This window comes from Mastigoproctus giganteus, chromosome 4 (assembly GCF_048544385.1).
Source record: "Mastigoproctus giganteus isolate SK-2022 chromosome 4, ASM4854438v1, whole genome shotgun sequence".
Taxonomy (NCBI): Eukaryota; Metazoa; Arthropoda; class Arachnida; order Uropygi; family Thelyphonidae; genus Mastigoproctus; species Mastigoproctus giganteus.
This window is the reverse complement of record NC_143578.1, coordinates 160,920,839-160,946,266: the sequence shown is the minus strand read 5'-3', so window position 1 is coordinate 160,946,266 and position 25,428 is coordinate 160,920,839. Positions and strand designations below refer to the sequence as shown.

At 39.6% G+C, this 25,428-nt stretch overlaps 1 protein-coding gene across 1 annotated transcript in view; it reads right to left on the bottom strand.

The window, feature by feature from the left end:
• The window catches only part of LOC150087146 (endoplasmic reticulum transmembrane helix translocase), a 760,787-nt gene that overhangs the window by 361,292 nt on the left and 374,067 nt on the right, over positions 1-25,428 (bottom strand). The window contains exon 12 of the mRNA XM_090371851.1: positions 14,826-15,001. Coding sequence (XP_090227977.1) covers positions 14,826-15,001 — 176 coding nt within the window. The remainder of the gene's footprint in view (positions 1-14,825; positions 15,002-25,428) is intronic.

Genomic DNA, 25,428 nt, shown 5'->3' with positions numbered 1-25,428 from the left:
TGTAGGTGTTTGCTGGGAGACCCATTTCTGCTAGGCTGTTATGTAGGGTCTTTGGCATCATACCTGTGGTTGACACGATGATTGGGATGGTCGTTACTTCTTGCATATGCCACATCTCTTTGATCTCCTGTCTTAGGTTCGTGTATTTCCTGATTTTTTCCCCATGGGTTTTCTGCATGTTGCCAGTGTTGGGTACCACTATGTCAATCAGATAGGTAGTCTTTTCCTTTTTGTCCACAAGCATTATGTCCAGTCTGTTGTGTGAGATTGTTCTATCCATTATTATGGCTTGGTCCCAGTACAGCTTGTGAGTTGGGGTCTCTAGTACTGCCTGGAGTTCGTACTTGTAGTACGGTACATTTCTTCAATCAACTGGTATTTCCTTGCTAGCTTCTGATGTATTATCCTGACTACCTAATCGTGTCTACGAGTGTACTCAGTCTGGGTGAGTACACTCGTATCCCGCAGTGATGTGTTGGATCGTTTCTGAGGCCAGGTGGCATCGTCAACATGTATCGGACACTCTGGGTTCCTTGACGATGTATTTTCTATAGTTCCTGGTGTTGATTACCTGGTTGTTGTTGTTGTTATTTGGTTTTTAGGAGCATTAGCAACTAAGGCCATATTGCTCCGGGATATGCGGTGGTCATGCCCTGACCTTTCCGCATCCTCCGTATTTGGTGGTGATGGGCTCAAACCCCGGTTTAATCAAAAAGCGTGTGCTACGCACTGCTGCTCCTTCCTACCTGGCTACGGAGGCACCTGATTACCTGGTCTTGGATGGCGAGCATGAATGCTTCAATCATGGGGAAGAGCATCCCGCTTATGAGCCATGCCTTGGACGCAATTTTATCTATGTGATCTTGTTGGAGATTATTGTAGTGTCTTCTCTGCCCATCTTTCTAGCTTCGTTTGTACCTCCTGGTTGGGGGGGGACTCCTCGCTTAGGCTGAGTGGGGTATACCGCCTGTCTATCTTCCTTATGGCCTGGTGGAGTGCTGCTGTGTGTTTCTGGAAGTAATCCTTCAGGTTAACTATCACTATCTTCTGTTGCTCAATAAGGTCCCTTTCTCCTTCTTCCCAGGCAGATTTCAAGTGGTGTTGGCAGCTCTTGGTCATCATTGTCCTTGTCTTTCTCATGATATCCTCCAGCTCGGTGTCTGTCCAATCTATGACCCCGAAGGAGTATGTTAGCATTATTATTATTATTATTATTATTATTAGCTACATGGTGCAAGGAAGCCTAAGGCTTATGCTGCCCCAGCCAAAAAACAAAAAGGAAAAAAAAAAAAAAAATTCCCGAGTTACCCTGAGAGAGAGAGAGAGAGAGAGAGAGAGAGAGAGAGAGAGAGAGAGAGAGAGAGAGAGAGAGAAGGGAATCACCAAGAAAGAGAAGAATTAAGAAACTAAAAAGTGGTGTGAGCAAAACTGTTTTAATGGAAACATACAATGTTGGAAAGTCTACAATTTACAATATAAAAAAGGCAGGCAAACAATAAAATTCTAGAATTCACAGCCTCGTCTGAGAATTACAATTGCTGAGAGAAAAAGTTTACATCGGCCAAAATTAGAGAATCTCGATAAAGTGTTGTACGAATGGTCTTTGCTAAAACAATCGGAAGGTATGGCAATTTCGGGCTGATGCATATTGCCAAAGCAAGGTCTTTTAAGGAGCATACGAACATTGAATCAGAGTGCACGTTTAGTGATGGATGATTTAGGAACTTCAAGACTCGTCACGGTATTAGACAGTTAGATATTGCTGGAGAAAGCCAGTCAGCTGATACACAAGCAGCAACAGAATATAGTGCAATATTTGAAAAAATTGTATCTTACTATGACCTTACAGCGGATCAAATTTAAAATGCTGATGAAACAGCAGTTTACTGGAACTGTTTGCCAACAAAAACTTTAGCTGGAAACCAAGAACAAAATGCAACAGGGTTTAAGCTTAATAAGGAAAGAATAACCGTTCTTATGTGTGCTAATGCCTCAGGTTAGCATAAAATTAAGCTTTTGGTGATTGGTAAATTTCAGCGCCCATGGGCCTTTAAAGGAATTGTTCACTTATCTGTGACCTCTAAAGCCTAAAAAAATGCCTGGATGGACAAAGATATATTTCGCAATTGGTTTGTTCATGATTTTATTCCATCAGTTTGTCAGAACTTGAGAAAATTGGGAGAGCCTGCAAATACAAAGTGCCTACTAACAACTGTGGGCCCAACTGCATGAATTAATATTAGTGTCTGATTGCAGAAATATTTCTGCATGTTACTTGCCACCAAACGTAACACCATTAATTCAACCCATGGATTAAGGAGTCATTACGAACTTTAAATGTCACTATAAAAATGATTTTATGACGAAAATGATACATAAGAATGTCAAGCCTTCAGAATTTCAACGCAGTTTACAATCAAAGATGCAACATTTTTATTTGTGACTGCATTGGAAAGCAGTCAAGCCTGTAACTCTTTTAAGAGCATGGTGAAAGTTATTGCCAAACGTGGTTTGCAGAGCTACAATTTGATTAAAACAAAGATTTTGAAGGTTTTCACAAAAAGCTGAAGGCATCTGAAGTGAAAGAACTGATGGAAACTGTTAAATTATGTACGGAAGACAACCCTCTACACAAACTTAATGCTGATGACATAAGAGTGGATATGTATTGAAGATGATGTTGAAGTTGCAGCGACTTTCAATGATCAAGAAATTACTCAAAGCATTATAACTCCTGATAAGATAGAAGACAATTATTCAGAAGGTTCTGGTGAAGAAAATGACAAAGTTGAAGAAGAAAAGATATCTTGGGCTACTGCAGAAAAGTCCACTGAAACAGTTATTAAATTGATGGAACAGAACCATAGCTTCAGTCTTCAGGACGTCACGCATGTGCACACGGCGCATAATAATTTTATCACAAAGAAATTATGAAGTCATAAACAAGTTGATATATGAAAGTATTTAAAGGAAGCAATAGAAGTGTCAAGCAGTGTAACAGATAGAGTAGAAGCTGCAAGTGTTCCATCCACAAGCAGTGCAACAGAGGCAACAGAAATCACAGAAAAGAACGAATAAATATTTGTTTGTTTTTCGAACTTTGTCTTTTATATGAAAATGTTAAAGCTAAAGATTATAATGATTTATGCACCAACGTCGAGCCATGATGATGAAGAGGTTGAAGAAATTTACACCGAAATTGAGAGTCTTCTAGATGAGCAGAAAACCCACTACACTATTATTATGGGGGACTTCAATGCTAAGGGTGGAAAAGGCAAAACAGCACAGAAAGAGGAACTAAAGGAAATTTTGGAATTGGTGAAAGAAATAAAAGAGGTGAAAGACTTGTGGAATTTGCAGAATCTCAAGGACTGTCAGTAATGAACACTTTTTTCAAGAAAAGGGTGAACAGAATGTGGACATGGAAGAGTCCAAATGGATTAACAACTAATGAAATCAACTTCATCCTCACTAACAGAAGATATATTGTGAATGATGTTACCATCCTGAATAAGGTAAATGTTGGAAGTGATCACAGAATGGTAAGATGTACACTTGATATAGATGTAGGAAAGGAAAGGAAAAAACTGACTCGAGTAAATAATACAAAGGTCATTGAGATAACAGAGGAGAAGAAAAAGCAGTATGTACTGGAACTTAAGAACAAATTTGAGCTTCTGCAGACTGCTCAGGACCAAGATATCGACGAGGAATATTACAACTTTCTGAAAGTGATAAAGCCCAAGAAACCTATAGGGAAAAAGAAATCCAAAGAAGAAAAAATTAGTCAAGAAACAGTTGTCATGATGAACCGAAGACGACAAATGAAGAGCAAGAAAAACACTGACAGGGAGAAAATTGAGTATACTGAGTTATGCAGAGCCATTAGAAAGAGACTCAGAGAGGACATAAGAAGATTTAACACAAGAAAAGTGGAACAAGCATTAAGGGAAAACAAAGGATTTAAATCACCAGCCATGAGCAGTAATACAGAAAGACAAATGATACTGAAACTGAAGAATAGCGATGGTGTACTTATAAATAGCAGAGAAGGTATAATTCAAATAGCAGAAGACAACTATAGAGAATTATACAAGGAGTGAGGAAATGATGCCAGCAGTGGGGAAGATGGATTGCAAAGTAGCAACACATACGACATACCCGATATTCTTCCTGATGAGGTAGAACATGCATTGAAGAAAATGAAGAATCGGAAAGCCCTGGGGGAAGATGAAGTTACTGTAGAATTGTTAAAATTGGGAGGAAGAGACATAACACAAAAACTGGCAAGGCTCTTCACAAAGTGCATTAGAAAAGGTGTGACGCCTAAGCAGTGGAATAATGCAATCATAGTTTTGCTGCATAAGAAAGGAGATAAATCAGAAATTGGAAATTATAGACAAATTAGCTTGTTATCCCACATCTACAAGTTGTTCACAAGGTAATTACTAACAGATTAGAAAGAATACTTGATGAGAATCAACCGAAAGAGCAAGCTGGCTTTAGGACAGAATTCTCAACTATGGATCACCTTCCCGTAATATCACAGCTAATGGAGAAAGCAAATGAATATAAAACACCATTATGCCTGGCATTTGTGGATTATGAAAAGGCATTTGACTCCACACAGCACAAGGCAATGTTTCGGGCACTGGAAAGACAAGGCATAGATACCCTATATATTATGATTTTGATGAAAATATATGAGAGTGCTACCTCCTTTATTAGACTAGACAAAGACAGTAACAAATTTAAAATCGAGAAAGGAGTTCGACAAGGAGACACAATATCTCCAAAGCTATTTGCTGCTGCCCTTGAGGAAGCTTTCAGAAGATTAGACTGGTCGCAGAAAGGAGTCAATGTAAACAGAGAGTGCTTAAACTATTTACGATTTGCAGATGACATTGTGGTCATAAGCCACGATCCCAAAGAATTAGAGGAAAATCTTAACCAGTTATGCACAGTTAGTAAGGATTTTGGACTAAAGATGAATATGGCTAAAACAAAACTAATGATGAACAAGTATGCCACAGAAAGGGAAATAATGATTGAAGGAGCAGTAATTGAAAAGGTGGAGTCATATACTTATCTGGGACAAGTTATTAGTTGTAATAATGATAACTGAAAGTCACGAGAAGAATAAATTTTGGATGGATAGCATTCAGGAAATATAGTCACATACTGAACAGCAATATCCCAGTTTGTCTGAAACGTAAAATAATGAATCAATGTATACTCCCCACCATGAATTATGGAAGCGAAACTTGGGCACTCACCAAAAGAATGGAAGAGAAGCTGAGAACTACACAGCAAAGAATGGAACGAATTATATTGGGAATCAGACTGTTAGATAAGAAGAGAAACACATATATTGGGCAGCAAACTCAAGTAAAGGACATTCTTATCAAAACTAAAGAATTAAAATGGTCTTGGGAAGGACACATAGCTCGAAGACATGATGACAGATGGACCAAGAAAATAACAGAATGGTACCCAAGAGGAGCTAGAAGAAAACCTGGAAGACAAAGGCGGTGATGGATAGATGAAATTCATGACTTTTTGGGTAGTAAATGGATGGCCGGTGCTCAAAACAGAAGGAACTGTTTTGAGCACTTCATCCTGCAGTGGATTGAGAATGGCTGATGATGATGAAAATGTTTCATTAATAAACTAAAACAAATAATTAATTTATATAAAATATGTATCTTCTGCTTTCATTTATCTACTGTATTTTCTTTTACATTGTTCATTTATAAACACGATTTCAAGTATTACACACTTCTTTTTTTTTTTTTTTTGATTACACTTTTGTCAGGTATACTTATTTTTCTTTAAAACTGCTTGTTTCGATAAATGAAGCATGCTTTATTTGCTAATGAATAAACTGTCAAAATTTACCTGGTCATCTCTTCTTTATTCCATCTTAAATTTGAATTTTAAAAGTACTGCCTAAGAATACGGAAAATTGGAAAATACGGATCGACACAGTCCACGAGCAGTCCGGATTTTCGGATATTTACTGTATTTTGTTTCCATTATACCTCTTCCACCAAAAATATAATTCATTCCATATTCTATCGAGATTAAGGCTTGTATAACAAATGTTTACAAAACTCATATAATCATTAAAGGCAATAAAAAATTTGTTTGTCAGGAAAAACTGTACTGTGAAGAACAGCTATTTCTCACAATCTGGAATAACAATTTGAGACATTTCTTTCTTGCTCTCATTCAAAATGGGGGGAAAAAAAAAAAATTACCTTAAGGAAGATATTTAAAATAAAGAAATAACAAAGAAGTGCATACATATTTGGTAACACGTTGTGATCATGATAGGCACAGCACCTACACAGTTAAAATTCAAACATAGTAATAGGTTGTCACGGACATTCTCTCAGATATGCCAGACAAGCTGTACTTGCTTACCTGGGAGTCTAAACCGCTGATGGAACTGATATTCGGGTGATACTCAAGTCAAGTGGACCCAATTTTGGCGAAGTCCGGACGGTGTGTGACAGCCAAATCCTCTGCTTGCACCTTCACAATGGCGGGACTGTTAGTAATCCTGAGTATATACTCCATGCAGAAAAACACGGTAGGTAGGTGACCACCCAGGTGTCGAGCCCACACCACATGGAGGAATGCTGCCCCTCTGTGTTACCAGGCAGTACTAGGTGGCAGATGACTTTCATCAAGCGGTGAAATACCACCACTTTGCTTACTGGAGGCTTGAAGAGGTGGAACCCATGTTTAGTCTCCAGAGCTAAGTTACAGTCAACCCTTCCCTTTCTCTTCCAGCATGCAGTATGATTGATGGCTTTTGAGGTTATGATGAACATCGTGGCGATATCCAATCTTCCTTACATTTCGAGGGTACAGCCCGAAAACGGTGTTCGCATGTCGATCACTAATTAGTACACTGGATAAAACCTATTGGTAACTCTCTAGGAGGCTTCTGGATCAGCTAGTGTATAATCTTGCTACCTCTACTCTGTCAGATAGGGACTGGAGGGAGTCCGAGTAGTTTGTATGCGGGGGTGGGGGCATAGTTTAGGCCACGTTATGTCAAGAATCTGGGTATATTCTTACCATGTGTACACCATATGCAAAAATTTCATTACTTCATACAGCATGTCCCCCCCCACTTTTTCTTACTGTTGAATACACCATGAATTGTCAAACTAATAGAGCAAGCTTATCTGCGAAAAGATCTAAACCTCCCAAACACTTCCTAATTCATTTCACAAATACACGTGGTCTCAATTCTAATCTCAACGATGTCCATTTCAACTTGCCACCTGCCAAACCCCATGTACTTTTTCTGGCAGAATCTCAGTTATCGGTTGATTCAACCACTGCTCATCTCAGTTACCCAAATTATTCGCTGTATGATTCCTTTCACCTCAAAGGTGCTACTTGTGCGTATGTCGTTCGGATATTCCCTGTCAGAGGACTTGGTAATTTGAAATCTCCTCAGGCTTAAAATCTCTCTCTACCTCATTGTGTCAAATTCATCTGTTGCCTTCACCATTCTCCCAACTCCACTAATCACTTGGAACTCTTTGACTTCCTCTCTTTGCAACTTGCCTTTCTCCAGTCCAACTTTCCTAACAGTGAGGTGATTTTAATGTTCACAACTCCAGCCTACGGCTTCTGTTTTCTAGTCACACTGACCCAGCTGGTCGAGATGTTGAGGCTTTTGCAATTACTAATGACCTTGCATAGATTGTTCATTTACCTACAAGAATACTGGACAATCCTAACCATACAGCCAACACGCTTGATCTTTTTCTCACAAACAACTCTTCTGAGTACACGGTCGAAGTGAGAGGTCCTTTAGGCACCTCAGATCACAACTTGGTGACTGTCTCTTCTCCAATGGAGCCTTTATCTCATGGCTATTCCAACCTCGTATTGTTTGGCATTACAAGAATGCAAAATGGGATAACCTGTGAGATTTCTTTTCTTCTTTTCCTTGGTCGGATTACTGTTTCAAAACTTCTGATGTCTGCTAAGATCATGCTAAGAACGTTTGCTAAGATCATGTCGGTGAAATTATTCTTGCAGGAATGGAATCGTTTATCCCATACTCCACTTTAAAATCTCGTCCTTTATCTTGGTTTTCCAATAAATTTGCTAAGGCTGTTCAAGAGAAAAACGTTACATATCATAATTGGCTTTTTTCTAATATTTCAGTTTCACTTTCTGCCTACACCAAAGCTCGCAACAATTGTAAAGCAGTCATTAATCAGTCCAAACTATATTTTGAACAGGCTAAGAGTAGAAAACTTGCTTCTTGCCCTAATGGTAACTGAGCATTCTAGTCTCTTGCCAAAGCTATTGGCCACAAATTTTGCCCATCTCTTCTCTCACCTCTCTCTGAACCAGATGGTTCTGTTGTCACTTCAGCCAAGGATAAAGTTGACCCGCTAGCATCTGATTTTCGTTCTAACTCATGTATTAATGATCTTGGTAAAACACCTCCCACTATTCCCAACACGCTCCATTCAATGCCTCCTGTGGTTAATGTCAAAACAATGTCCGAAGGATTTTGACGAATCTTGAAGCTAAGAAAACTCCAGGCCCTGATGGTATTTCTCCACTTGCTCTCAAAACCTGTGCTCCTGAATTTACTCCTATTCTTTGTCGCCTTTTTTCACTTTCTTATTCCAAAGGTGTTTTCCTTCTGCTTGGAAATTTGCTCATATACAGCATGTTCCTAAAAAGGTGACAAATCCCTCCCATCCAATTATCGTCCCACTGCAATTACTTCTACTCTTTCTAAAGTAATGGAGAAATCAATTAACCTCCAACTCTTAAACTACCTAGAAACCTTCCGTCTGATCAACGATCGCCAGTATGGATTCCGTCAGTGTCGATCCAATGGTGATATTCTGGCTTATGTTACCCATTTGTGGACTAATTCAATGGAAAGTTTCGGTGAAACACAAGCAGTTGCTCTTGACATCTCAAAGGCTTTCGATCAAGTTTGGCATAAAGGTCTTCTAAACACGCTTCCATTTTATGGTTTGCCAACTGTTTTTTGTAATTGGTTATCCAGTTTTCTCTCTGTTTGCTCACTGAGGGTGATGGTAGATGGCTCTCTGTCTTCTAACTTTTCCACTAATGCCGGTGTCCCCCAAGGTTCAATTCTTTTGAGAAACTGTGCTCTGCTCAATCAGTTTCAACTTCTCGAAAATCTGCTACCAATTCCTTAAATGCCAATCTCCGGGTAATTCTCCAGTGGGGCAAAGACAACTTTGTTGATTTCAATTCTTCTAAAACTCAGTCTTGTCTTATATCTCGCAAAAAGGATTCTTCTGCTCCTATGCTTATCTTTGGTGACACTCCGATTTCTAAGCAAAATGATATATCTCTTTTGGGGATTACCCTGACATCTACAAATATTGCTTCCTCTGCATCTAATAAACTTGGTTTTCTCTTTCACTCTCGCCATTACTTTTCTTCCAAAGAGCTGTTCACTCTTTACAAATTGCAAATCCGTCCTACCATGGAATATTGTTCCCACATCTGGTGTGTTGCTTCCAAAACCTCTCTCAGGCTTCTTGATTCCATTCAGAAGAGGGCAGTTAGGTTAATTAATGATTCATCTCTAACAGAGTCGTTCCATTAGCTGTCTCACAGATGTACTGTTTCTGCTGCATGCATCTTCTACAGATATTTCCATAGGCACTGTTCTTCTGAATGGGCTTCTATAATTCCGGCTCTCTCTTTCAAAATAGTCCGAACATGTGCCGCCACCAGCCAAAATCCATTTACTGTCAAACTTCAAACTCACAGAACCAAGTTTTCATCTTCCTTGTTTATTCACTCAACTGCCTTTTTCTGGAAATACCTTCGTTTGTACATATTTTCTGAAAATTATAGTCTACAGGAGTTCAGGTCCAATGTCAACAAATATCTTCTTTCGTCTTCTCAACCTCCAATCCAAGCACGGTACTAAGTACTAAAGGTTCTAATACCTCTCGTGTTTTGGGTTTACATAAAAAAAAATAATAATAAAATAGTAATAGAGTCATGTGATGCAAGAAAGCAAGCATTGCTAGAAAGAGTACAGAGAAGGGCAACAAGATTGGTGAGAGAAACAAAGGGGTGCACTTATGAAGAAAGGCTTAAGTTCCTCTCGCCAATCTTGTTGCCCTTCTCTGTACTCTTTTCTAGCAACTCTACATCCTTCCTAAAATGAGGCCTCCAGTACGCAGTACTCAAGGCGGAGCCTGACCATTGCCTTATAGTAGGGATAATCACCTCCTTTTCCCTGCTAGCAAAATTCCTGATATCATTGACAAAACTCCATGGCCTGCTCTGGCAGCTTGTCTGCATTGCTCAGAAAACTTCATATCCGACTGCCCAATTACTCCCAGGTTTTTTTCATTTTCTACCACACAAAGTTTAGTAACACACAGTTGGTATGTTTCTCTGAGGTTACTTCTACCCATATGCAGTATTTTGCATATGTCAATGTTAAACTTCAGTTGCTACTTCTCAGCCCTTCTGCCCAAATTTTCTAGATTCGGTTGCAACAGCACACTGCCATTACCATTGTTAACAACCCTGCCAACCTTTGTGTCATCTGCAAACTTAGATACTAAGCCTGATATACTTTCATCAATATCATTGATAAATATACAAAACAACAGTGGGCCCAACACCGAACCCTGCGGGACCCCACTAATAACATTAGTCCACGAAGAGCAGCATCCATTGATTACCACCCTCTGTCTTCTCCCACTCAACCACCCTTTTATCTCTTGTAGTAACTTACCCTTAATACCATTCTGCACTAATTTGTACAGTAGTCTTCCATGTGCAACAGTGTCAAAATCTGTCCTGAAATCCAAGTATATGATATCAAAATTATTTTTTGCATCCAGTTCCTTTGAAACCACATCATAGTATCCAATCAAATTTATCAGAAAATACTTCCCCTTTTCAAACCCATGCTGTGTCTGAATTACTGCTGCAGTCTTGTCTAGATGATCCTGCAATGCATCTTTAACTAGTGACTATTATTTTACCCAGAATGGAAGTTAAACTAACTGGTCTGTAATTACTTGTGTTACCCTTCAATTCCCCCCCCCCTTTGTGAATTGGGGATTTGCACATCTCTAGTTGATGGGGACTTCCCCTGTGTCCAAGGATGCTCTCATACGTATGGCTAAGAGTTTGCTTAGTTCATTTGCTGCCTCCTTTAATATAAGTGGATAGATCCCATCCACCCCAAGTGCCTTTAGTAAGTTTTACTTCAACAATTTCTCCTCCAATTTGCTCTCAGTTATTACAAAATCAGTAAGCTCCCTGTTACAGTTTGATAAACTTCTGGCATTTTCCTTCTTTAATAACTTTTCATGTGTGAATGTAGATGCAAAATACTAATTCAGTTTGTTTCCTATCTGAGCAGTATCATCAACAGTCAAACCATCGATATCAATTGGACCAATTTGATTCATCCCCTTCCTTTTAGAGTTTATAAGTAAAGAAATTCTTGCTGTTTTTCTTAGCATCCTTTACCAAAGATTTCTCATAATCTGCCTTTGCTTGCCTAATCTCCTTTGTGACTTAATTACAGACTAGCTTCTCTGTCGCCTGATAATTTATATGCATCCCATGCATTTTTCTTCTCTGCCATGAGCCTCATTAATTCATTTGACAACCATTTATGCCTAATCTTTGATGAATAATATTTCAAGTAGCTTCCACAATTAATTCCTTGAATGCTTCCCACTTAGAATTTGTTAATTCATTTTTAATACCCCTTAACAATGACTCAAGACTGCATACAGGGTGTTTCAGTTAAACGTTTCAGAACTTCTAAGAGGGGTAGGGTACATCCTGACAACTCGAAATCATATAGCAATGTGGGGTCGGAAATGCTTTCCTGAAGCGGTGTTGTACACAGAAGCACCATAAAGAAAAGAGACCGTAAGTGAGAAATCGTTTTAATAATACATGAAAAGAAGCAAAAGGTACATGGATTAAAGTAAGTGTTCGAAGTTTCTTCCACGGGCTACAATGCACGCCTCACATCTCCGACGCATGGACATCCGAACATTCTGGAATACTCCAGGAGAATTTCGAATTTCTTCGGCAGCTACTGCGATTCTTGCAACCAGCTCCTCAGCATTGTCAACAGGGGTGTCATAAACTAGCGATTTCATATGACCCCAGAAATAAAAATCAAGACATGATAGGTCGGGTGACCGAGCAGGCCAATGCACGGGACCACCACGTCCGATCCACTGTTGACCAAATGTGACATCCAGGTAGTTACGAACATCTCCGCTATAATGGGCAGGGGCTCCATCGTGTTGGAACCACATTGTCTGTTGCGTCGATGCAGAAATCTGTTCATCTCTCAAAAGTTGTGGCAATACTTGCTGCAGAAAGATCAAGTAGATAGGTCCGGTTAGACGACACGGTAACAGGTAAGGGCCGATGAGGTGATCTCCCATAATACCGGCCCATACATTGACCGAAAATCGAATCTGTGCTGCACGACGTCGCACGACGACTTCTGTGTACAATACCGCTTCAGGAAAGCATTTCCGACCCCACATTGCTATATGATTTCGAGTTGTCAGGATGTACCCTACCCCTCTTAGAAGTTCTGAAACGTTTAACTGAAACACCCTGTATATATTCTATTTTATTGTTATTTAGTTTTATTGTAAATAAAGTTATATATGCAGTCTTGAATCAGTGTTTAGCGGCATTAAAAATGAATTATTGAGTCCTGACTCCTGAGGTCTTTTTAATGAATTAGAATTTGCTGTTGGTAACATCATCAGTTGGTCCTACTTTACAGAATTTAAAAACTGTCTGAGAACACTGTTGTCATCTTTACGGAATCAAAAACCCTTTCCTTTACTCCCTATGGTAATTATATCTTTAAGTAAATCCCACATCTGCACTCAGTGTTCACTGCCACCTAGTGGTCCCTTCATCTGCAAATTCTTAATACACGAATGATTGCTGCTGATAACCAGATCAAGAGTATTACCCTCTCTGATCTCCTGTCTCTTGAATGTGCTGCTGCTGCAGAAAACAATCATCCAATAAATCCACAAAAGTCTCGCTAGTGATATATGATATGTAGTCAAGCCCAGTTATAACAAGCATAGAAATAAAAACATCACAGCTTTAGTGAGCAAATGTTTATCTCCCTGATAAGTTTACAGGCATTTATGTACAAAATTTTAAATGTATAATATGCATTTAAAATTTTCGTGGATTGTAAGCAAACTTGTTTCACTCATTTTCAAAGTAAGAGATGCAATACAGAGAACATCAATGAAACACGAATTGCACATGGGTATGGCATCTCAAAAAAAGTAAACATTTATCTATGTGGGAAGGGGCAATTACCATATTTGTCAGCTGAAATCAGTTATAAATTTTAATAAACAATAGCATGTGATATATTTATAAAAATATTGACAAACAAGGTATCAAGGATTATAAAACCTGTCAGGGGTTGTCGTGGAAAAAGCATATATGTAGGCTGTGTTAGGGTAACTAAGAGTAAAAACAGGTCCAACTATATTGCATATACACTAATGCTAGGATACATGCATGGAATACACATAAATTATCAGGTGATCCAAATGTCTACCGTCAGAAAGGAGGTTAAGAAACTTAAGGGATGTTCTGAGAAATCTCTGGTGAGCACAAAGATAAGTAGCAAATACTTCTTTATTATGCAAACAGTAGAACTATGGGGTTGAATTACCCTTGTCCATTAGATATTAATAGGTTAACTGTTGACGATCCTGCTCAGGTTGCTGACAAACAGAATGGAAATTTTGCATCTACCTTCACATATGAGGAATATTTCAGGGATGGGGATGCTAGAAGTTATTCGATTCTGGTGGAGAGTTGAACGATCTCGTGATAAATGCAGTCATTTATCACTACTGACATCCTCTTCAGCAAATAGTTGAAGATAAAAGATAAATGTAAAAAAGCTGGATGGGATCTATCCAGTTATATTAATGCTGGTAAAAAATGAGGCAAGAAAACCTTAAGACATGATGAGAGTATCCCTAGATTCAGGGAAAGCCCCTATGGCCTAGAGATGTGCAAATATATCTCCAATTCACAAAGTGGGATCAAAGAGGGACATTCGTCTCTCATTGTGGATGGATTTGTCTCTCAATGTGGATGAAACAAGGTACAGACATTGAACCAGGAACAAATGACACACCATGAAAAAATAAATCATCCCTACAGCCAAATAAATTCAAGATTCCAAGTACTGAGAAGACAATGCTTATGCATTATTTGACTCATGGGGACTTCTGCTATGTCATTTCATGTGAAGAGACAAAACAGTCAAACCACAAAATTACACAGAACTTCTTAGAGTTGATCTATGATGTGCCATCAAAAACAAGGGAGCCAGATGTAAGTGCCTAAACAGTGGAGAAAGAAGGATTTTTAGTGGCAAAATAATTCTATTTTCATTTAAATCACCCCTGTATTATCTTTAGTACAGGAATTCTCTGCCAACTGCCAAATTCCACTTTCTGTAGAACTGAAAGAACAACAAAAATATTTTCTGCAATAGATTTTTGTAAATATTACGGAGAGGTGTGCTCCCCACAAGACCATATCACTTCACGGAAAAAATAAATAAAATTCGGCTGCAAGCCTCTATTACAGGAAATAAGATATAATAAATATTATATGAACAAAACAGCAATTAGCAATCATTCCGTTTCTCTAGTTGTATAAATTCAATTTGTAAATCAATCCAACTATTTACAAGAACACTCGCATAATGCAAATGTAAACGTTTTACTTGCCATTGATTTAAGAACTTCTGGAGCTCCTTTTACAGTAACAATATAAATAGTATCAGATGTACCATGCGCACTATACCCAGCTAAAACTGACATTCTTTTCAGAGTACTTGAAAAATGGAACCTCTGAAAAATCTTTAAAGCAGAAGCTTTGCCCCTCTTAGGAATAACTGCATCTCCTAAAAAAAAAAAATTTTTAAATAGGAAACAAGTATATTCTATCATCATTTTGCAATATTAATGCTTCATTATACTGCAATACACTCAAATTTTAAATAAAATAACAAAAATAAAAATATCGATAATCGGTGTTACTTTTTTTTTTTTTTAAAGTAAGAATAACAACCATGTGCTATAAATATAGATTGGTAATATATTATTTTCCTCATGATTTTAAAATTAAAATGTAAATTATATGTAAATTTAAAATGCAAAAAATTCAGGACAAATTAGGGTTAGATATAAAAAAAAAAAAAAAAAAACCACCATCAAGAAGCCATGTTCTATTAAAATCAGCATAAAATTTTGTTCACTGCCAGTGATACCATGTAATTCTGTTAATAAAGCACAGCCAGGTTCATATTGAGGGGTGGGCAGAGAGGGCAATATCCCCCCAACCCCAACCAAAAGTTCAAAATTAAAGAAATAAATGCTGGAGGCATTCTAAAAAAAAAAAAAAAATCAAAACCCTGGTCGTCATGTCCCCCCCTACCGCCAATATGATACCTGGATATGCCACTGAGTCCAGCTGCTGCCAAAGTAAATGAAATAGAGTTGATCAATCTACTTGGTATATACATGTTGATCAGTAAACTCACTATTGTGTGTGTGTGTGTGTGTGTGTGTGTGTGTGTGTGTGTGTGTGTGTGTGTGCGCGCACGTGCGTGCACATGTGTGCATGTAAAGAGAGAAGTAGCTTTACAAACAACTGCTACTGAATCAAATCTCAAAAGCGGTCTGATACAACATTAAAAAAATTAAAACAAGATTTTCCTTAAAAAGAAATAGCTCACACCCAGCAGAAAACTTAGGAATCATTACTAATATCCTACAAGCAACAGATTCAGAAAGAAATTAGTTCTAATGGCAAGCAACCGTGATATTTATAAAAATTCAATCACATAACTCTCTACATCATCCTTAATATATTTTAGGGCAAGCTATCAACATACTAAAATATTATCTAAATAAATTATAGAAAGTTTAAAAATTGTATCACTTGTCAATGCAATTTATTATCTGCCTCTGCTGCTGTGAAATAAAAGAAGCTGGGATATATAACTTATGCTGGTTGTTAGTTTTATGAGCATGCACATTAGAACTATTTTTTGTAATAATTTTGAGGTTTTTTGCTTAAATAATGTAATTTGTAGTAAAGCAATATGTATGGATATATGTATATTTAGCTATGTTATGGTTATTCCTAAGGATGCCCCTGAAACTTGTGTTCATTTCCATGCTTAATGATGTGTAATGTAGCAATGTTGTGTGACTGGCCTCTTAGCAAGCGAGCTCCAGCAGAAGTCCTGGAAATCTGCTAATCAGCTTCTGTCCTGCACACAAAGAGATGGGCTGTCCTCTTTAAAAAATTAAAACACAGTTAAGCCCAGTAAAGGAAAAGAAAATGGTGAAGCAGCAGGAGTGGGAGAAGGTACACAGGCATACTAGAAGTAAGAAAAAGAGTAGAAGGCATTCCCCTGAAAAAAAAAGTATAAGATGAAATTGCAATGTGAAAGCAATGCTTAGGATAGGAAAGATATCTCAGGGATAGAAATTATGTTAAATACTACTAGTTTGGGGATTCCAGTTTTAAGACTATAGAAGAAGCATCTTCGATTGGCAGAAACATATGGAGTTCAAGTCTGACAGGTGCTACTATATGTAAGCTGCTTAACAGCATCATACAGCCTGTTTAACAGCATTGTACAGCCCTCCTCTTATGCGAGCACAAGCAGTGTAATAGTTCGGATTGCTGGGTAAAGCTCATCAACATCTGTCCACCATAATCATGTGCAAGTGGAGGTTGAGGAGGACATTCGTACATTTGATTGATTGATTTGGTTTTTAATGGCGCATTGGCAGCTAAGGCGATAATGCGCCAAGTCAAATTTAAAAGGCTACTAAACAATTTGGTAGCCTAGGCTACCACGTCGAGCAATTAACTATTATGTAACAAAGGTATAAAGTAAAGAAAAAATATATGAAGTATAAAACTTAGATCTTTGTATAAAAATTAATAGAGTGTAAAAAGTTAAAAACAGACATGTTGTCTCTGTCACCTAAAATCTGACTGAGCGTAAATGGTTCAGTCAGATTATTAAAAGCTGTAAAACACAAGCATTGTTCTTCTATAAAAACAGAACATTCTATGAAAAGATGACACACGGTTAAAATAATGTTACACATCTCGCACATAGGTGGGTCATCCACCCTCAGCAAATAGGAATGTGCTAGATGACTATGACCTATGCGGAGCCGATCAAGAACAACTTCCTCTCTTCGAACCCTGCGTAGACTAGACTGCCATTGCGTAATTACAGGCTTAATGTGATGTAGTTTATTTGTGGCCTGTCCATGCCAAGAATCTCGCCATTGGGAATATAATTTAGAACGTATTATTTGCCTGTATTCTGTATAGCGGACTGACAGGCAATGATTATCCAGGGAAGTGGCTGATTTGGCAGCGGTATCAGCTAATTCATTGCTCTGGATCCCAATGTGGCTTGGGATCCAGCAAAAGCAAATATCAAATTCTAATTCAATGAGAGAAAAAAAGCATCTGCTGGATCCTGGACAGGATCGAATGAGGGTTAAACCTCACCGATACTAGAGCCTGTAACACGCTCAATGAATCACAATGAATCATATACCTTTGGTAGTTGCTATTTTTAATGTGATCTAGGGCTGTTTCTATTGCACGCAACTCTGTGGTATAAATGCTAGTTTCTTGTGGGATCTTATTGGATAAAGTTTTGTGAGGGAACACAACAGCAGATCCCACATAACATTCTAACTTTGAACCATCTGTATAGACTGGCAGAAAGTCAGAATGCTGCTGTCTATGTGATGCAAAGAGTTGCTGGTAGACAGATGGTGGTGTAGTAGCCTTCTCCCAGATCTTGCCTTGGAATTGCCTTGGTGACTGGGCAGCATTGTCAACCGTCAAGTCTAGTTCATTCAACAGCCCTTGAATCCGAATACCAAAAGGTTTGTTGGCAGTCCGACGGATGTTGTAGAGGTTTTCCCAGCACGGCTCAAAAACGGATGGCCACGTGGGATGATCAGGCAGGGATTTTAATTTGAAGGCGTACTGTAAGGACAACTGCTTACGTCGAAGAGACAGAGATGGTTGATTTGCTTCAATGTAAAGGCTTTGGATAGGAGATGTGCGAAATGCTCCAGTGGCTGTCCGGATGGCCTGATGGTGGATTGGATCTAACCACCGAAGTACACTATCTTTAGCAGAACCATAAACCTAAGACCCGTAATCGAGTTTGGAACGGACATGTGCTCGGTAAAGACGAAGAAGGGTAGAATGATCTGCGCCCCATGAAGTTGACGAAAGAGCACGAAGGATGTTAAGCCCTTAAACATATCTTGTCCTAAGCTGACAAATATGTTGTAAAAATATCAGCTTCTTGTCGAAAATAAGTCCAAGGAATTTGAATTCTGCTACAACTGGGATGTTGTTTTGTCCAAGCCTTAATTCTGGGTCAGGATGAAGATTACGTTTGCGACAGAAGTGTACACAAACAGTCTTCTGTGATGAAAATCTGAACCCATTAGCCAAAGACCAAGCTGTAAGATGATCAATGGTTTTCTGCAATTGCCTTTCAATGACCCTCTTATTGCATGAATGACAAAATATAGTAAAATCGTCAACATATAAGGCATTTTTCACAGTGTGGAAGTCGTTCTGTGATAGAGTTTATTTTGATTGCAAAAAGCGTGACACTTAGGACAGATCCTTGTGGGACTCCCTCCTCCTGACAAAATACTCAAGAGAGTGTGGATCCTAAACAGACTTGAAATTGGCGATTCGAAAGAAAGTTTTTAATAAAAAGAGGAAGGTTACCTCTAAGATCAAAGTTATAGAGGTCTTTTAATATTCCAAATTGCCAGGCTGTGTCGTACGCTTTTTCAATATCAAAGAAAACTGCTACATTGCTCGGATTTAATAAAAGCACACGAATGGACATTTCCAATCGGATTAAATGATCCAGAGTGGATCTATTTCTTTGGAAACCGCACTGTGTCCTGGAAAGCAGGTCATTTGTTTCTAAATACCATACAAGGTGAGAATTAACCATTCTTTCCAGGATCTTGCACAAACAGCTTGTCAGAGCAATAGAACAGTAGTTACTTAGATTTCTAGGATCCTTTCCTGGTTTTGGGAAGGTAAGAACGATTGCTTTCCACCAGGAATCCGGAAATTGTTTATTAAGGAAAATTCTGTTAAACAAAATTAAAAGGTGATCCTTAGATTGGTGAGAGGTGTTTTAACATATCGTAGTGGATGTCATTGGGCCCCACAGCACTTGCATGCGTGAGAAAGAGTGCCGTCTTTAACTCTTCCTGTGAAAAGGGGCTTGTTATACGATTCAAGCCCTTTTGAATAGAAGTTTAGTGGGTTTTTCTCAATTTTCTTTTTCAGGGCCAAAAACTCTGCGGGAAAAGACATTATTGCAGAGATTTTTGCAAATGTTTCCCCTAGAGTATTTACAACTGCAGTTCGATCTGTAATTGGACATCCATTGTGCTCAAGGATCACTGAAGGGCAAGGTAGATATTTTCTCTTCATTTTTCGGATCTTATCCCAGACTACTTTTGAACTAGCAGCCTGAGTTATGGACGATGTAAAATGAATCCAAGATTTCCTTTGGCTCTGACATCGTACATAACGTGCTTTCGCACGTACACGTTTAAATGATATTAAATTTTCAGTCATGGGATATCGGCGGAATATTCCCCAGGCTTTGTTTTGTGCTTTTTTTGCTGCTATGCATTCTGAATTCCACCAAAGTTTGGGAAATAGTGGGAACCGGCTGGATAATTTTGGGATTGCAATTGCAGCTGCTTGGACAATCGTTTCTGTGACATACGTGACTGCATCATTGATTGGCTCCTGACTGATTGTAGCGATGTCAAGATTTGCCAGATGTTGAAAGACATTCCAGTCAGCCTGATCAATCTTCCACCGCGGTAAACTAAAGGGCAGACACTTTTCTACCATTAGTTAGGGTGGTTATCACGGGGAAAGTGATCGCTTCCATATGGGTTTTCTTCCACCTCCCAGATAAGAGAAGGAAGGAGAGAAGGGGAGCAGATAAAAAGATCAATGGCAGAGAATGTATGGGTAGGCATGTGGAAGAAGGTGTTTGTTCCCACATTTAGGAGGGAGAGGTCATTGTCAGTGAGCATATGCTCTATGACTCATCCCCTTCCATTGATGTTAGCACTACTCCACCGAGTGTTATGTCCATTGAAATCACCAAGAATAAAACAAGGGGAAGGCAATTGCATGATAAGGTCATCAAGGTCTTTCTGGGGGATGTCAATCCCAGGTGGCAAATAAACAGAGCAGACAGTTAATAAGAACCCCCCTGTAAGGCAAATTGCTAGTTGTAAGCTGCAAAGGCTGAAACGGGATCTGGTTACCGGCGAGGATTGCGACTCCTCCATGAGCAGGACCATCCACAATTCTATCCTTACGAATGATGGTAATGTTATGCATGGTGAGGTCATCATTTGCCTTTAAATAATTCTCCTGCATGCAAAAGAAAGCTGGTTTGTGCTTTTGCAGGAGTGCCTTGATGTCATCAGTATTTTGCCGGAATCCACGACAATTCCACTGTAGGAATTTAGCCATGATTTGGACTTGGTGGGTCCATCAGGCGGCTCCCGAGGTGCTGAGGGCTTAATTTTGTCAGTCTTGGATTTATCTTTCTTGGGGAAGTATGAACGCTGTCCTGTGTCCATTTCTTCCTCCGCAAAGAGTTCCAAGACTGATTCATCATGTACCTCCTTGGTCTCGACATCCATTATTTCATGCCCTGAAGTGAGCAGTTCACTTTCTGTGATGTAAATTTAGTGTTCGCTGTTGTTAATGCTGGAGCACTGGGAGGTACCGATATTGGAGTGGCAGCTGACTGTAATTTTTGGGTGGGCTTTAGTGAACTCAATAAACAGCGGGCAATGGGAGTAAAAGGGTCCCTTGGGGGAACAGTCATATCAGTTTGGGTTCCAATGGTAATTTTACCAGAAACTTTCAGGGCGTATGAAGGGTTCCCGCTATTTATTGGTTGGATGCGTTTTCTGGCCTCTTGGTAGGAGATGATCAGCTCCGTTTTTAATTTTTGAATCTCCTTTTCGTCCTTCCACCGCTGGCATGCTCGAGAGTATGCAGGGTGCTCTCCTTGGCAGTTAGTACAATTAGGCTTAGGAGCTAGACATTCCTTGCTCTTGTGATCTTTAGCACCACATCGAGCACAGGCAGGGTTACCACGACAAGCTGTTCGTGAGTGGCCGTACTTTTGACATTTAAAACACCTCAGTGGGTTTGGAACGTAAATCCTCACTGGGCAGTTTAAATAGCCTACCTTGATGGAACTTGGAGGCCATGGGGTGGTAAATGTTAGTATGAGATTTCCCATCCTTTCACATGGATATTCGCTTCACAGCTGTCACTCATTGTTCTTTTAATTCAGAGCAGATCTCTTCTTCAGAAACATGAAGAAGATCCCACTCTGATATGACACCTCGTGACGAATTCAGAGTTTTGTGAGGGGTTACGATGATGGGTATTCTCCCTATAGATGTGGCTTTCAAAATTTTTTCAGCATGCTTTGTATTTGATGCTTCGACTAAAATATCTCCAGAACGCAACCGTTTTACCGATTTAGGTGAACCTGCCATCCCTTCTAATCCTTTCTGAATAAAGAAAGGTGACATTTTCCCAATTGACTGCTCTCCTGTGGAATGGAAAATGAGGAAAAGAGGTGTCACAGATGGTGTTTTCTCCTCAGTTCTGGCTCTTTTAATTAGAATTGGTGTCATTATCATCTGATGATCGATTAGGTAGGGACCTTGCTGGGGTCCCAGAAGTAGAAAGATTTAAATTACTCACAGGAGTAAGATAAAAATTTCCGATGCCCTAAGTACCTCACCCACCACTGAGACCTACGAGGGGGCGCTCACACATGAACTAGCAGTTACTGCATACACGAATTGGACGCGAAGTTCACTTAGGAGCACTATACCCACGTTTCCAATAAGCCTTGATCCTGTCCCAGGACCAAAGGGAGGGAGACTTATTGGAATGCAGTTGACCCTAGCAGTAAGAACCACCCACCGATTGATCCCAGTCGGGCCGGTCTGGGACCACACATCTTGTCGAAGCAGGGGTCAAAGTGGTGTATTAAGGCTGGGCCCCTCAACCACCAGGATCCCCCTTTACGAATTCCATGGGTCGCGGCGCATGGCTGCACAAGCCAGATTCCAATGATGTAACCCTGGAATCAAGGTATGGGCATTAGATTCCAGTGATGCTAATCTGGAAAACCAGCAGCATCACTGGGAGGTCCCCTCACCACGTACAAGTGCCCACGTTGAGGGGACATTCATACATCAAGACGTTACATACCAGTGAATTAGAGTTGTGCTATTATTGCATTTAAGTGTTAGTTTAACGTAGTATTCTTAATTATACTGAATTTAAAAGGAAATCATGCCGCAGACAAGAGCAGCAAAGAAATGAGAGTTCTGTGACTAGGAGAGAACAGAAAGGGACAATTCTCCTACAAATCATGGCCTGAAGAAATTTGCCATTTGTGCAATGTTTACAGACCTTCCTGAAACAGAATATGACAGAACCAAGGGGGGAAGTTTTTATATGTGCATGCTCAGGGTAGAGAGTCTGAAGAAATGAGGCACAAACTCAGTTTTGCAATGGTTCTTTATGAGAGCTTGAAGAATAAGGTGAATACCCTCGATGATATTAAAACTGGGTGCCCCTATCCAGCCCTCAGCAGCCAACTCAATGCCAGAGCTCACACTTGAGCATCGGGCAACACCGAGGAAACCCCCCAAGGTAGAATTTACTGGTTGCACGGGAGGTAGATACTGTTGGTGATTCCACTGACAGGGAAACAGGAAATATATGGGCAAAAAGAATTGGTTGAAGAGGACCATGGTATGTCTGCAAGGAGCAAAAGTTGAGGATGCTGTAGAGCAGATATCATCTTTTAAGGGCAGGAAAGGTGATACTATTGTACACACTGGCACCCACTAATGACATTAAAAGTGGGAGATCTGAGGACCTAAGTACAGGGTAATGCTGAAAAAAAGTTGCAAGTTAGAGTTAACTTGACATTGTCTGCAATTCTTCTCAGACACGATAGGAGGGAGTTTATGATGAGAGCTTTTCAATCAACTTGGCCCTGGAGAGATTGTGCAGGGCTTGTGTGGTAGAATTCTCAGTGAGGCCTGTGCTTATTAATAGGAGAAACGTTTTCTACAGGGATGGGATGCACTTAGAAAGATTGCAAGAATATTTGTTGATGCTACTGAGGCAGCATAAGTTGGAACAAAAACTACAGGGTTGGGGAGGGGGGGATAAACAAACAAACAGATTAGCAACGGATGCAAACAGAGGTGAAAGTGAATCGTGCACTGTTTCTATTGGAATATGCAGCATCCCAGAAAGCAAGGTGCTGGGAATTTCAGGGCCTGCTATGGGTCATCTTAAAATCAGGAAATATATGAGCTTTGTTACGGTACCTAACAGTAAGAACAGGTACATATATACTTGCATGTACACCAATGATAGGAGAATATTGAAAAAATTGGATGAGTTTGAAGTGCTGGTCAAGTCTTCAAATGCTGAAATTGGGGGGGTATATCAGAGACATGGTGCCACTCAGATAAAAGGGATGCAGAATTTGAATATGGGGAGAACAATGAGTATAGAAAAGACAACATATAGTCTTACAGTATGATTGATGTCTTTTCAGGTTATGATGAACACCATGGCGAGATCCGAACTTCCTTACATTTCGAGGGTACAGCTCTAAAACGGTGTTTGTAGGCCGGCCGCTACTTAGTACACCGGACCAAACCTATTGGTAACTCTCTAGGAGGCTTCTGGAACAGTGAGTCTATAATCATGCTGTCTTTACTCTGCCAGATAGTGACTGGAGGGAGTCTGAGTAGTGTGTATTTGGGGGGGGGGAGCATTATCAAGGCCACGTTATGTCAAGGATTTAGGTATATTCTTACCATGCATATGCCATATCCAAAAATTTCATTACTTTATACAGCATGTCCTCCTCCACCTCACTTTTTCTTACTATTGAATACACCATGAATAGTCAAACTAAAGCAGCAAACTTATCTGCAAAAAGATCTAAACCTCCCAAACACGTCCTCGTTCATTTCACAAATATATGTGGTCTCAGATTTAATCTCGATGATGTCCATTTCCACTTACAGTCTGACAAACCCCTGTACTTGTTCTTACAGAATCTCAGTTATTGGTTGATTCAACAACCACTGCTCATCTCAGTTGCCCAAATTATTCAATGTATGATTCCTTTTGCCTCAAAGGTGGTACTTGTGCATAGGTCCATTTGGATATTCCCTGTCCATTCCGGTAATTTGGAATCTCCTCTTTTCGATCTTATCTAGATTGAAGTCTAGATTCTTCCATACCTCATTCTGTCAAATTCATCTGTTGTCTCTACCGTTCTCCCAAATTCCACTAATCACTTGGAACTCTTCGCAACTTGACTTTCTCCAGTCTAACTTTCCTAACAGTGAGGTAATTTTCCTTGGTGATTTTAATGTTCGCAACTCCAGCTGGCTTCCGTTTTCTAGTCACACAGATGCTTTTGTAATTACCAATAACATCACACAGATTGTTTATTTACCTACCAGAATACTGGACAATTCTAACCATACAGCTAACATGCTTGATCTTTTTCTCACAAGCAACCCTTCCAAGTACACGGTCGAAGTGAGTGGTCCTTTAGTTACCTCAGATGAGAACTTGCTGATTGTCCAATGGAGCCTTTATCTCACAGCTATTCCCAACCTCATGTTGTTTAGCATTACAAGAATGCAAAATGAGATGACCTGTGAGATTTCTTTTCTTCTTTTCCTTGGTCAGATTACTGTTTCAAAACTTCTGATGTCAACGTTTGCCCAGATCGTGTCAGTGAAATTATTCTTGCAGGAATAAATCCTTTATCCCACACTCCACCTTAAAATCTCGTCCTTTATCTAAACCTTGGTTTTCAAAGAAATGTGCTAAGGCTGTTCAAGATAAGAATGTTGCATATCGTAATTAAAAAAGTAAAAAAAAGTAAAGTGCAGCCATTATCAACCCACTGCAGGATGGAAGCCTCCTCAACAAATCATGCTGAGGGAAATGGACCATAATCTGCCACGCTGGTCCAGTGCGGGTTGGCAGATTGACCGTATTCAGCAGTCAGGGGCTTGAACCCCGGTCTACTCAAGAGCGTGTGCTACTGCACTCCCGCTCCTGCCCACTCGGCTACGGAGGCAGCTTGTTTCTAATTCTTCAGTTTCATTTTCTGCCTACACCAAA